At 38.0% G+C, this 13,937-nt stretch overlaps 2 protein-coding genes across 3 annotated transcripts; both read left to right on the forward strand.

Moving 5' to 3' along the window:
• The first annotated feature begins 5,022 nt into the window (after positions 1–5,022).
• LOC126794122 (F-box/kelch-repeat protein At1g22040) lies at positions 5,023–7,599 on the forward strand. The gene is given in 3 exon segments (XM_050520777.1): positions 5,023–5,188; positions 5,976–6,399; positions 6,401–7,599. Coding segments are annotated over 2 exon segments (1,431 nt in total). The 5' UTR covers positions 5,023–5,188; positions 5,976–5,982; the 3' UTR covers positions 7,415–7,599.
• Positions 7,600–11,402: 3,803 nt separating this feature from the next.
• Positions 11,403–13,715, forward strand: LOC126794136 (membrane-anchored ubiquitin-fold protein 6). Of its 2 annotated transcripts, XM_050520800.1 has the most exons (4): positions 11,403–11,849; positions 12,572–12,736; positions 13,358–13,419; positions 13,494–13,715. In XM_050520800.1, the coding sequence occupies exons 1-3, from the start codon at positions 11,717–11,719 to the stop codon at positions 13,411–13,413; spliced, it is 354 nt and encodes a 117-aa protein (XP_050376757.1). In that variant the 5' UTR covers positions 11,403–11,716; the 3' UTR covers positions 13,414–13,419; positions 13,494–13,715. The 2 variants fall into 2 exon arrangements, with proteins under 2 accessions (XP_050376757.1, XP_050376756.1); XM_050520799.1 differs by having other exon boundaries at positions 13,358–13,713.
• The last annotated feature ends 222 nt before the right edge of the window (positions 13,716–13,937 follow it).

The following is a 13,937-nucleotide window of genomic DNA, read 5'->3' on the forward strand; positions in this document are numbered from 1 at the left end:
TGCCGATTCTTCCCCAATCTTTCCAAATCGAATCCCAATTCTCCCAATCACCCCCAAATCATCATACAAGCACACACACAACATCAAAATCATCGATTCATACCTAGCTCAACAGTGGAGGCTTCGATTCGTCGTTGGTGATGCTAGAGAGGCCGGCGCAGTCGATGCGAGCGGAGGTGAGGCCGTGTGGTGAATCGGGGTTCAACCCTTATCGTGGAGGCTCCAAAGGTAAGAGGAGGAAGGTGTCGGCGAAGGAGCTCGAGGAACGAGCGATGCTCTCGGCGGTGAGGTAGAGCGCCGCAAGCTCAGGGTCGCTTGTAGGGAAGCTTGCGAGGCCGTAGGGAGCGGCGGTGCTGGCCACGAAACGCTGAGGGCGGAGATCGGGGAGGGAGAGCGATCGGAAGGGAGAGAGGAAAAAAGAATCGGGTGAGAGAGAGAACCGAGGGAGAGCGAGAGAGAGAAGGGAGGCGGATCGAAGAGAGAGAGAGTGAGAGTTTCCAAATATGGAAAACCCTAATCACAAAACACTCTATTTATACTCGTTTCCAAATCGGAAACTAACTTCCGACGTTAATAACTTCTACATACATCGTCCGATTAGAACGCGTCACATATCCACGAACTCATATCGACGAGCTCTACAACTTTCGTGAAGAAAGTTTTCGCAACCGAGCGACGGAATAAAAGTCGATAATTTCGTTCGGAAACGTAACGTTTTTCTCATTAAACGTTCCGAGAACGTTTCCGTTTCCGTTCCGTAAAGTTGCAAACAATTATATTCATTTAAACTGAAATTCATAACTTTATAGAATTCAAATTAAATCAAATAATTTATTGAAAAATTTAGGGTTGTTACAATTACTCCACCGTCTCCACGTTTAGTCCAGTCGATCATACGCTTGAGTACTACGTACAGAGATTGGTTTTGTCCTATTTTACAAACACCGGATAAGACCTAACTAAATTAATCAGCGATTACATACCTCTTAATTCCACAGTAAATCAAAGCTAATCGTACTATGATCGTCCTTCGATTACTTGCAGGTCAGATCACATCATGGATTTCACGAGCGGATGGTTACTTATCTGCAATGCGTATAAATCCGTTATTTCTACTCTCCTTTTGTTGTGGTGTTCGAGGTCAACATTCCCTAGCTATAGCATGCAAATCCCAAAGTATAACCCAACGACGCATCAAAATCTCAAGTTGGTGTTTGGGCCTAAAATAATACTCCGGTATTATCTAGACTACTTAGGCCCGTGGACCGGATATTTGGGGAAAGTATATCACGAAGCAAGATTATCTGCCGTATTGGAATAGATTTAGGGGACTATCGCCGTATAGAATCTGAGTTGATTAAGGAAGGTGAATCTAAATCAACTAGGAGGTTCTGAGGACTTGATTCGTAAGAAAGAACAATTTGTGTTCTCTATATAAGGAGGGTCGAATGCGCTGAATAACACACGCAACGTCAAACAAACTATCGCGCAACCGCATAGTCAAAGTCTCCCCATGGAGCAAAAGTCCGATTAGCTTCGGCAACCAAGTCTCCCATCGGAGCGGAGCTACCCAGATGCACGCCTCACGCTGCATGTAGCAACAAGTCCGATTAACTTCGGCAATTCGAGTCAAGTCCATCGAGTCGCTAGCCTAGCTTCTAGCAAACCCAAAGCCTGCACTAGTCAGCAAATTTCATTCGCGAGAGAGTCCTTCTATTAACGATACAATATAAGCTCTGCTTTTCCCCCAAGAGGTCAAAAGTAAGATCGGTCATCTACTTGAGGTGGAGTGAAAGGTACCTAGCAACTCCGGTTGTGTATAGGTCATTCGAACTTTAGCGGTTTATCAGCAACTGCGGAGCAATCGTCTGAGAAGAAGACAGTACGTGGAGCGCGATCATTGTCAAACAAAACAACAGTTGTACCTAACTCAAAGGTACTGGCACGCCAACAACAACAGAGAACGAAGGGCTGAACCATCTAGGGTTCGGCACCGGGGCTTGCTGATTGTTCTCTGAGGAGGATCTGTTTTCCCAGCTCGAACATTTGGCACGCCCTATGGGACCGTGTCAAAGATAGCAAGCCGGAATCCTTACTCGCGAGGATTTCCCTCTTGTTCGAAACCAAAGCATTCGCAGTGTGTCCCTCATAACACAGCGGCTTGCAGAGGTTTAACATCGGTCGAGACATTACTGAAGTTCGGAGTGATGGCGACACCGGAAGACATGAAACTAGTTTTTAAAGAGTTGACGACGGTAGTCAAGTCGTTGGAGAAGTCCTTCGGCAATCGAATGACTGCAGTTGAAAGAACGTTGGATAATGTGTCACAACTACAGTCGGCACAGGGTCAGCGGCTGGCTAAGACCAACGACAGGATGAAGAAGTTGGTTCTGGGTGTCAATGAACACGCGAAGAACACTCACTTGGAGTTCGCGGGGCAGGATGAGCGATTTAAGCAAATCGAAGAAGCGTTAGGGATCCAACGGACTGTCGCCGGGCTTTACGAAAGCCAGAACCATGACAAGCCTATTGCCACCAGAAAGGCTAGGTCCAGCAAGAAAGATAGAGACAGTGTCAACAACGGCGCTGAAGAGGACGAGGCCAGAGGTGATGAGGCTGACAAATTTGACACTGAGCTGAAGAAGGTAAAGGCTAAGAAAGGGAAGTTCATGCTCGGAGGTTCCAGACGGTCGAACTCTCCCGAGGTTGAAACTTTACAAAAGGCGTTGGCACTTCTTCAACCAAGCGGAAGACAATAGCGTCAGCACTAGTCCCGTCGCGAGCAACGAGAGGAGCGTCGAGAGGAGTCTGAGCAAGACGTGGAAGACGGTCAGAGCCTTACCAAGGAGCAAGTTCAGAAGATGATCCAGGAAAGTGTGAGGACCATTCATGGCCATGCTGCCGCGAACATATCATATACAAGTCCGTTCCCGGAATGGGTGGCAACATGCCCTTGGCCATCAAGTTATCGACCAATCAAGTTTCAGACTTTCTCATGAGAGGGTTCCGAGAATGCAGCTGAGCATATATCGCGTTTTCATAGCAATTGTGGGCCGTACGCGTCTGATTCAGTCTTCAAGATGAGGACTTTCGGTTCATCTCTGTCAGGGCCGGCGTTGTCTTGGTTCTCCAAATTAGCGCCAAGGTCTATTTTCGGATTGGTCCATGCTCGAAACGATGTTTAAAACGACTTTTGGGAGTGTTGAGCCTGAAGTGGATTTTTCATCTTTGACTTCCATGTATCAACAGCCAATGGAGTCGGCAGTAGAGTTCCTAAAGAAGTTCAAGGTTCAGCAAGCAAAGTGGAGAACGCCGCTCGCGGAATAGGATGCTATTCGCATCGCCATAAAGGGTTTGGAGACCCGTCAGCAGGCCAAACATCATGATGCCTACTTTTCTAGTATGGTAGACTTAATGAACAAGGTAGGTTCTTACCAAGTGTTCCTCAGGGAAATGGAGGACAGTGCCACAGTTCCGAAAGGTTCACCTGTATCTTATCACCCTGGAACGTTGAAACCACGATATGCAATTCCATCTGGGACTAAAAGGGTTTCCACTATCTACTCGCATGTAGATCCTTTCTACACACCGTATCCATACGAAGAGCAGTGGGTCGAGGAAGTAGATGATGAAGTAGCTGCCGTAGAGATAGCTGAAAGACATGCATTGAAGTCTAAGGCTTTGAAGATGTCCAGAGATCCTGTCAAGATTTCTACAGCAGCATTCACCAATGGTTTGAGCTTTTAAAATTGAGATTTACACGAACGGTTCACGTTTAACAGTTTTAATTCATTCATTGATTTAATCTAATTTCAATACCTTAATGATGTCCGAATTAAGTGAAATTTTGTAGAGATGATCTTAAATAACATACCTAAATATTGAATCGCTTAGGGTGAAAAAATTTGACCGAAAAGTGTGCCAAAATTGGAACTACACTCTGAAATTTCAGAGAGAAGCTTCACTCTGGATAGAGACTGTATATATATATATATATACATTTTATGTCTCAACATTCACCTAAAATTTAAGTAAAACCTAACTAGTTGTTGAGGGGAATCGAACCATGTTCATATCATTATATAACTTAATAACTTAGCCAACTCTACTAAGCCAATTTAGTGTTGCATTATGACACTTTATGATATATATTTACTCTCTATTAAATCTTATAAACAAAAAAAAATTGTTTGTACGTCCAATCCCCAACTAACATAAAGTAATAATTGATCTTTTTACCTTTCAATACTTACCTACAATTCATGTAATTTTATATTTAATATATATATATATATATATATATATATAAAAGACATGATGACCTAGTTTTCCTTTGGTTCCCAGCCATAAAAAATATTAAAAATATATTTTTAATAATTTTGACAATTGTTTCACCTGAAATTACTACAACTCACTATTGACTAATAATTATATAATAATTTCTTATGAATTATAGTAGATAATTTATCAAGGGTTGTGCTATTAACACACTCCAAATTGCTATTCACACACCCCTCCATGATAAGAGCCACCGATAAAGTTTTATTTTATGGGTAAATTTATAAATTCAATTAATTTTCTAGTGATAGAATAATGGAAGGGGTGTGTGATTAGTAATTTAGGGTGTGTTAATAGCATGACCCTTCATCAAATAAACATTTCTCATGTAACCAAAAAAAAAATCTCTAAAAAATTCATTTAAATTTTCATGTTTTTATATAAATTTTTATCAATTGACTTAATTTTTTTTAAATTGATATTTTTTCTAAATTTCTATTAAAATATCTAATTTTTAAATCTTTAATATATTTATTCTCATCGAAATTTTAATCATTGGTTAAAAGTAAATATTAACAACCCACAATTTGTCGGCATTAAGTAAACTCCTCATTTGAACTGAACAAGACTCAAAAACTTGGTCTTTCTTAATCGTCAAAAATCAAAAGTATAGTCTCGATCTGTCGTCCTAAAGACGTATGCAAAAGGAAAAATTATCATTCCAAACACGTGGCACACCAAAGATGTCATGATCGAATAATAAGCTCCTATAGTTTACCATTTAAGCCGCCCGCCATGAACACCACCACCATGAAGCAGATCAAGCTTCAATTGAAGCCAAGCATCTTGATGCATGTCTTTGGGTTCTAACCTACCAAATTTGTGGCTTTCATCTTATCTGGATCAAAAGGTGCAGTACCCAATTTCTGGTTTTTGTTTAATTTTGACTGACAATTGACAGATTTTCTTGGTGTTTAAGGTACTTATCTGTTTTGGAAATTTTGGTGTGGGAAGACATATTCATGGTGTTATTTGTGCTTGGGTAGTCATTGTTCCATTTGGGTTTGTCTTAGATTTCATTTCTGCTTGTGGGTTCTGTACAGTTTTCCTTGGTTAAATTTGATATGCTGGATTTCAATGGATTCATCTTATCTGTCTATCATTTTCAGCCAATCTGTAATGTAGATTGAATAGCTATATTATGCTTTTGTTTTGAGAAAATTTGTCATAGTTGTCAAATTTGAATTTTGATATAGATTGGTGATCGTTTGCTTTGATGATGAAAGTAAAGTTATGGCCCTTTTGGGCAGAAAAAGATACATCTTTTTTGGGAAGATAGGACCAGTGTTCTCTGGAATTAATATATCGATCTGCATATTAGCAATTTAGCATAATACTAAAGTAGCAAAATTTGGCTCAAAAAAAAAAATAGGAGTGTTGTGTATGAGTAGCTATTGCAGTAAAATGTTCAGAAGTTTCTTGTTCCATCTGTTGATTACAAGTCAAGTCAATCAATCTGCTGACTCACAATTTTGTGGCTTTGCCTAATTTAATTTTGCATTGATGCACAGAAGTTTGTAGCTTTATTCAGTAAATATCATGAGGTCAAAAGATATTCTCGTATTTTGTGTTTGTTTGCTCCCAGATTAGGGACTCATCAAGTTCATGAGCTTCATAGGTGTACCGATACTTTGCAGATATTAAATGGGGGCTATCTTGAGTTTGGCTGGACCCAAATCTGGGACAAACGATTTTCATGACATCACTCAGAATGATACTTGTAAGCGGCAAAGATTGTCATTATCTACTTACGAGGAGACCCAAAGACTCATTCCCAATCTTCCTGATGAGCTCTCATTCCAGATTATTGCTAGACTTCCTAGAATTTGCTACCCCCATATCAGGCTGGTGTCACAGAAGTGGAAGCAAACTGTTACAAGCTCTGAACTATTTAAGCTGAGAAAAGAGCTTGGGAAAACAGAAGAATGGCTATACTTGTTGACTAAAGTTGAAGAGGATAAACTCTCTTGGCATGCTTTTGACCCCCTGTCAAGGAAGTGGCAGAGGTTACCTCTAATGCCAAATGCAGTGTATGAAGAAGAGTATACTAGAGGTTTGCCTTGGTTTTAGGAATATGGTTGGGCCAAGTATCAAAATTGCTGATACTATTAAAGGCTGGCTTTGGAGAAAGAACTCATTTAACCAAATGCCATTTTGTGGTTGTGCCATTGGTGCTCTTGATGGATGCCTGTATGTTTTAGGTGGATTTTGCAAAACTTCAACTATGAAATGTGTGTGGAGATTTGATCCAATTCAAAATGCATGGAGTGAAGTGACAGCCATGTCCACAAGTAGAGCCTACGGTAAAACAGGGATTCTGAATAACAAGCTCTATGTTGTTGGAGGGGTTAGTCGAGGCCAAAGTGGATTAGCTCCTCTTCAATCTGCTGAAGTTTTTGACCCCTCCACAGGTAGGTGGTCTGATGTACCGAGCATGCCATTCTCAAAAGCTCAAGCCTTGCCTTCTGCCTTCTTGACTGACATGCTAAAGCCTATTGCCACCGGTTTGACTCCATACATGGGAAGGTTATGTGTATCCCAGAGTCTTTATTCATGGCCATTTTATGTTGATGTTGGAGGAGAAATATATGATCCTGAGACAAACTCATGGATTGAAATGCCAAATGGCATGGGAGACGGTTGGCCTGCTCGACAAGCTGGTACAAAGCTGAGTGTTGTGGTAGATGGTGAATTGTATGCTTTTGATCCTTCAAGTTCTTTGGATAGTGGGAAGATCAAGGTGTATGATCAACACGAAGATGCTTGGAAAGTTGTTATACGGAAAGTCCCCATGTGTGATTTTGCTGGTGCAGAATCTCCATATTTACTTGCCGGTTTTCATGGAAAGCTTCATGTCATAACAAAAGATATTAATCATAAAATTGCTGTTCTGCGGGCTGATTTGCGGAACAATTTGGGTTCAATGTCGTCAAGCTCATGTTCTATCATAGCCAGATCCTTATTAAACGAACATCCTGAGCCACTGGTAGAAGCAGATACAGTTGTGTGGAAAGCCATTGGCACTAAGGATTTTGGGTCAAGTGAATTAGTCAGTTGTCAAGTTATTGACATTTAATTTCAGGGCGAAAACCCTGTAAGTCAATGAGTTGGTCTTTATAATATCGTATATGCTGTATACTACATAAATTACTTGTCTAAAGCATTTCATATAGGCTTCTCCTATCCAAAAGCTTTTCAAATCAGAAAAATATAATATGATGCGCTTTCACTATTTATTCAGTCCTCAAAGTGTAGAAATTATGCTTCTCTTATAGTGTTCTCTATTTTCCATCAGGATCCTACATAATTATGTCTGTGATCATTTCCGATATATGGTTAATCACTAATGCAGCATGGTTTTGATGTGGTGAATATAATTTTACTAATTTTGATTTGCTACCTCTGTCTATAGATACTTATATTTATCATTCTCCAAGTCATAATATCACATTACAACATAAGGAACAATCTGGTCTCAAGTCTCAACCTTGTTTGTGCAGCCAATGCTTTGTCAGATTAAGTTTTTCTTCATGCCTAAAAGTGCATGGTTTGGTTGGATCTAGATGCAACCCCATTTACTAGTTACATGATTCATTTCTAAATTCCATCAGTATCTTGCCACCCAGTGAGCTTTATCCCCACAAATTGTGTATGTGGTAATGTGCTTTGGCCCCCAAATACAGTCTTCTTTTCTACTATCAGAATCACTACTTTCAGGATATGTCAATTGCATGACAAGGATTATTGGGAAAAAAAAAGGATGCTCTTGTATGATGTGAATATCTGTTGCAGATTGCTGTGTTGATTTGTGGGTCTTCACAAACAAATATTAATTCATTATCGCAGTTTGTAGATCAGAAATTTGAATAAATTCATGGAATCACATGAAACCTTTCAAAGATATTGCCCATGCCAACTATGTGAGTTCAACCAGGAATTTTTGCACATTGACTGCTGTTTCACTTGATAATATAGGAATGAGATTTTGCACATGTGAACATATCCTTTTGAACATGGATTTATGCAATGATACATGAGATAAGGGTCTGTGAGCCAATAATGCAGAATTTGAATATGTTGACAGATATTTTTGTGTAGACTTCCACCTCCAATAAAGTGACTGAGAATTGTTCTGTGATAGGAGACAATGCTCAAGGCTGTGTAGTGGACATGAGTAGTGAAGGTGATATTGATTTAGTTCTATATAATCTGATATAAATGGTACTCATCAGTGCAATTTATGAGTCTGCACTACATTGCACACCACTACTTGTTCTCACAATGGCTGGTATCCTATAATGGCTTAAAGTATTATAGATTTTCTGGTTACTGCTGTTGGTTATTACCCCTTTATACTGTAAAGATGGCTTAATATAAGAATATGTAATAGACATAAAACTTTGAAGCTTATACTGCGTGCGCTTTGGCAACTCGAATTGAATTCATAAAACTTTGAAGCTTATACTGCGTGCGCTTCCGGCCAACCACTAAATTAACCAAGAAGAAACCCTGCAGAAAGGCATCGGATATTGTAAAACCTCTCAACTGTGCAACTGAATGAAATGCTCTTATTCCTTGGGTTAGAGTTAATACTGATGGTTTGGCGAAAGGTAATCTTGGTCCTACAGTTTGTGGGGCAGTTTTTCGTGACACAAACGGAGCATTTTTAGGAAGTTTTTGCCAGGCTTTAGGTTGCAAATCTTCTTTTTATGTTGAGCTTTATGCGGTGATTGTGGCTATTGAAGTTGCTTATTCTAGAGGTTGGTGTACTATTGTGGTTGGAGAGTGACTCTATCAATGTTTTAACGTGCTTTACCTCAAAGTCTTTTTCTCCTCCATGGAATCTGAGAGTTAGATGACAAAACTATCTAAGGAAAATCCAACATATGCATTTTCGTGATACGCATATTTTCAGAAAAGGGAATGTAGCGGCAGATAAGATGGCAAATTTAGGTCTTTCAAATGACTCACTTACTTGGTATGCTCGGCCTCTGGCAGAGCTGCTGAGGTACTTGCAAGTTGATTTTTTTGGTATCTCAAACTATCGTTTTACATCTGGGTTATGAGTAGCTTAATTAGAGTCTACAGATGGAATGATGTTGATAAGATGGATTTCGTTGCCATGTGGTTTATATTGTGTGGAAGATTAGCTGGGAGTTCAACTTTATGGTTGCAACTTATTTGCTTAGTTTCATTATATGTTAAGCTTCAATATTGTTTTACAATTCTTTAGGGGAATTGTTCTCCAATTTTTATGTTTTTTCTTTTTAATAAATTTTCGTCGGAGAATGAGTTTTATTCCCTTAAGCTTATCCAAAAAAAAAAAACTGAATGAAATGATCTATACATATAAACATTTCCCGTGTTAATCATGTTCACTGACTTCTCATCTGAATTTGACACATTCGCCCTCATTCTCAAGTCTTCACCATTTATTACCATTTGAATCTGTCAAAATGATACCATCTTTAGAAAGCTGTTGTTTTCTTCTATATGGAGATGTTGTTGTTGCTAAACGTAGTTATTGCCTTCCTTGACTATGATTTATGGAGAGAGCAGTAACTAAGTCAAATTAACAATCCAGAGTGGTACTTAACTTCTCACCCTTAAATAATATAATGTCTGAGTCAAATCCCCTCCCTGATAAGTTCTAACTTTGAAAACCAAAATAATATAATTAAAAACAGAGAAAACACAGTTATGGTGCATCAACCAAATTAGATGCTTCCATTCCCATCTTACAAATTATATGCTATGTGGCGTATATGCTTAAGTTTTCTTGTTTAAAAGTTTGTTTGATTCAAATTCCCCATTAGTGGGATTGTGGGAAGTCTATCATCATCTTCCGATTGATTAGTAAACAGTGGAAATAGATTATTCTATATTGAAATTATATCTTTATAAACATGTTGGGAATGATAGTGCGATAATCAAGTTAGCCAACCAACCATGCATGGGCAAAGAGAAACCAAACGAACCCAGCCAAGCACTGAGTGGTTTGCTTCAACTCAAAAATGGAGATACAGCTCATGAATATAATGTTTACTTATCAAGCATCTGATGAAATGATTATTAAAAACCTTTCAAATGTGACTTGCATGCTTGACTTTGTCTTATATATGTGTCCCTATTACTGCATTTTGTTTTCTATTAACCATGTTTCACTCTATACATGAAATTTAGTTCTTCACTTGACTTCTTCTATAGAAAAAGCTCTTCCCTTAACTTGGTTTTGCTGCTCTTACCCATAATTGAATAAAAGCCATGAATTGTTAATGATTTCAGGAAGGAGAAATATCTTCTTGTTCGAAATTAGAAATGCAATAGATAAATAGTTCTAGGTTTAGGATGTAAATCATATACAAATGAGAAATTACCATCTCTCTTGAGACTAGGTGAATTTTATATCAACTTACACCGACTATTATCGTTGCAATGAGGACAACCTTAACAATTAACTTATACACCGGTCGGGGAAATAGAGAATTTGGTGAGATCTAATTTTGTATTAACTAAGCTGTATGTAATCTCTTTGATGACAAGTTTTGGGGTGTTGAGTTTCCTGTTCACATCAGGATTAGAATCAATTGCAACGAGGATGATTTCAAGCGCAAACAATAACAATTTTTGATTTAGAAACTCTAAGTCTTTAGCTGAAAAAGAAGATAGGAAAGATTGTGGGATTCATTTTGGTTGTGCTCTAATCCACCGTGATCACTAAGCTTTTTATTGAGCTCTATACTATTTAAGTGATCTAGATAGAACCACGACATGCCCTAATATATCATTCATATTAGATTTAGTAAGTACCAAGTGTAGTTACATGTATTGTCATTATTGTGTAAATTATTATTTGCATCACCACGAATATAATAAGCAAAAAATTAGACATAAAATGATTATAATAATTTTGTTATTATATTATAAATTATGGGCAAATTAGTAATCACATCCTTTAATGATTTGAGATTCTGTTAATTCTGGTAAAAAAATCTCACTCAAAATTGTTTTTGGGCACTTTCTAGTTTCTACCTTGTTATTTTCTACATGAAGCAATTCAAAAGAGGTGTCTTCTTCTACCGGCCAAAAGCAAAAGGAGGGCTCTTTCCTCCTCCTTTAAATTGAGTTCTGGATTTTAGTGTCTTTAATCTCCCTGCTTCTGGGTTTTAGTGTTTTTGATCAATAAAAGATTGAATCTTTATCAGTGTTTGGACTCCCAAGTACACTTCAATCATCAAAGCCTTCTGTTTTTTTTTAGTCTAATAAGTAAATCTTCATCAGATTCAGTCTGGGTTTTCTCTGATTGTGGAAACCAACCTGGTTTTTTGGAGAGTGTGATGAGATTCTGAAGTGAGGTTTCCGCTGGAGAAGTTCATCAATGGCAGCAACCCAAGATTTGATAGAGGTCAAATTCAGATTATCAGATGGCAACGATATTGGTCCACATAGATATAGCCCAGCTGCAACTGTAGCATCACTCAAAGAGAAAATACTTGCACATTGGCCCAAAGGTTATATATATCTTTTGTTAAAAGTTCTGTACTTGTTTGTTTGAATTGTTTTACTATGTGATAGAACTTGTTTTGCTTTTATATGAATCTGTTGGGTTCTTCTTGGTAGGTTTCTGCAGTTTGTCATTATGCTTATCACATGATACATTGCATCTTCTTAGACCTTTGATAGCAGTTTCAATAGGAACTACAGTTTAGAGCTATTTACTTTGAATAATCTGTATATGTTATAAGCCGCATAGTTCATTGGCCAAAAGTGTTGAAACCAAGTTGTAGGTGACGAACATAGTTAGAAATGATTTGTGTACTTTTATCTATAGTGCATTGTCTTAGCAATTTTGATGCTCCTACTGTGTCCTGTATTGTACATATAGTCTAGAGATGATGGTTAGAAATGGCAGATGAATCATTATAACATTTTGAGCTATTGTTTAAGCATATGCTTATGGTAGCCACATACTACGCAATGTTCTGAATTTTGTGTTTATTCTAGTCATATCCATGAACTGAGTAGTGTGAGCTTAGAGTTCATGTTTCATATGTGTTTCCGGTGTTTGTAGCCGTTTGTAGCCGGCCATATATTGCTTTTTGTTCCCATCATGGCCCCAACCAATGCTGAATATTGATCATATGCAGAAAGGGCCAATAGTTTTCTCAAATTTATGAATGAATTTCTTTATGGTTAAAAAATTGACATATCTTCTTGTGCAAAAATACAAAAGAAAATGCTCCACGGACGATAAATGATTTGAAGCTTATTAATGCGGGAAAGATACTGGAGAACAACAGGACACTTGCTGATTCTAGACTTCCGGTTGGTGAACTCCCAGGAGGTCTCATCACTATGCATGTGGTTGTGCGTATTCCTGTTCCAGACAAAAAAAGTGGTAATTATGTTTCTATTAGGTTGCAATTACGTTGGCTACATCGGGTGAAGTTGTTATTATTAGTGGTCTCTTATTAGTTCTTAATCATGATGATCACCAGTCTGTATTTGCCAATTCTTATGGATCGATTCTTTAAATTGTATCTTGACCCTACGCATAGACAGCATGTTAGAACTCTCAAGTTTATTTTTAGCCAACCGTTCATCCGTCAAACTTGTTCTCATCATAAGTATATCTGCTTAATGATAGGATTCAAGCTGAAAATATAGGTTTATGGATATTCTATGTATTGTCATTAGCAAGGCTCCATAAACTGTAAAGTATGTTGGGTTCCAGTTCACATTATAATGTTGTTCTCTTGGTCCTTCTTATGTTCTGTCATCTTTCAATTAGAAATTCCTGCTTTAGAAGGAATATTTAATTGTGGAAATTGTTGTTTTCAGTAAGTAGTAGGCGGTGAAATCATCGTACTAGAAAATTGTGGCCATTCAAAAACGTTATAGACTTCAAATGAGAAACTATGGCATCATAATTTATACAACATGTGGAAATTAGTTTATATTTTGAATAATGGAAAGATATTTTCAGATACTAGCAAACTAATGGCTGCCTTTTCCACAGATAAGTTACAGAATGATTCACCAGACACGCCTCGATGTTCATGCACGATATTGTAGCTCAAGGTAACAAGCAAGGCAGAGGTTCCTCGGATTCATCTTTTCACGGCTTTTATTCTTCATTCGTTGCTCTTGCTCAGGTCCCAGTCACAAGTGGAAGCAAGAAGCTCATAAACCCGTCAAGTCTGGCTTTCCTTACTCTGAATCTTCTGAGTTCCGTCTGTAATACATCTCTTCTAGTTTTATATTTGCTATGAAACAAAGACAAAGACTACACTGTTGCCTTGGGAGCTTCTGATTTATTGGCACCCATGCAAACAAATGGTAAAAAAAAAAAAAGCAAAAGAAAGCGAAAGAAATTGATTATATTGATTTGAGAGGATTAATGTCAACAGATTACAGTTGTTGTAAACCTATGTTTTCTTTTAGGTTTCTTCTCTTTTACTTGTATAGATTTATCGGCTTTCTAAATAACATTACAAATGTCTTGTAAGCTTTTGTATTATAAAGAGTAAAGGACACGATCACTCGATCAGTCTCCGAGTTGTATTCGAGTAAGGATACTCAAGTTGGATATCAATTTC

The sequence above is a fragment of the Argentina anserina genome, chromosome 5 (assembly GCF_933775445.1).
Source record: "Argentina anserina chromosome 5, drPotAnse1.1, whole genome shotgun sequence".
Lineage (NCBI taxonomy): Eukaryota > Viridiplantae > Streptophyta > Magnoliopsida > Rosales > Rosaceae > Argentina > Argentina anserina.

Bases quoted from the DNA above. Each gene is read 5' to 3' on its own strand.
- LOC126794136 (XM_050520800.1), top strand. From the start codon at position 11,717: ATGGCAGCAACCCAAGATTTGATAGAGGTCAAATTCAGATTATCAGAT. The intron at 11,850-12,571 runs GTTATATATATC...AAAATACAAAAG, and splicing joins ACTTGCACATTGGCCCAAAG to AAAATGCTCCACGGACGATA. The intron at 12,737-13,357 runs GTAATTATGTTT...CCTTTTCCACAG, and splicing joins TGTTCCAGACAAAAAAAGTG to ATAAGTTACAGAATGATTCA.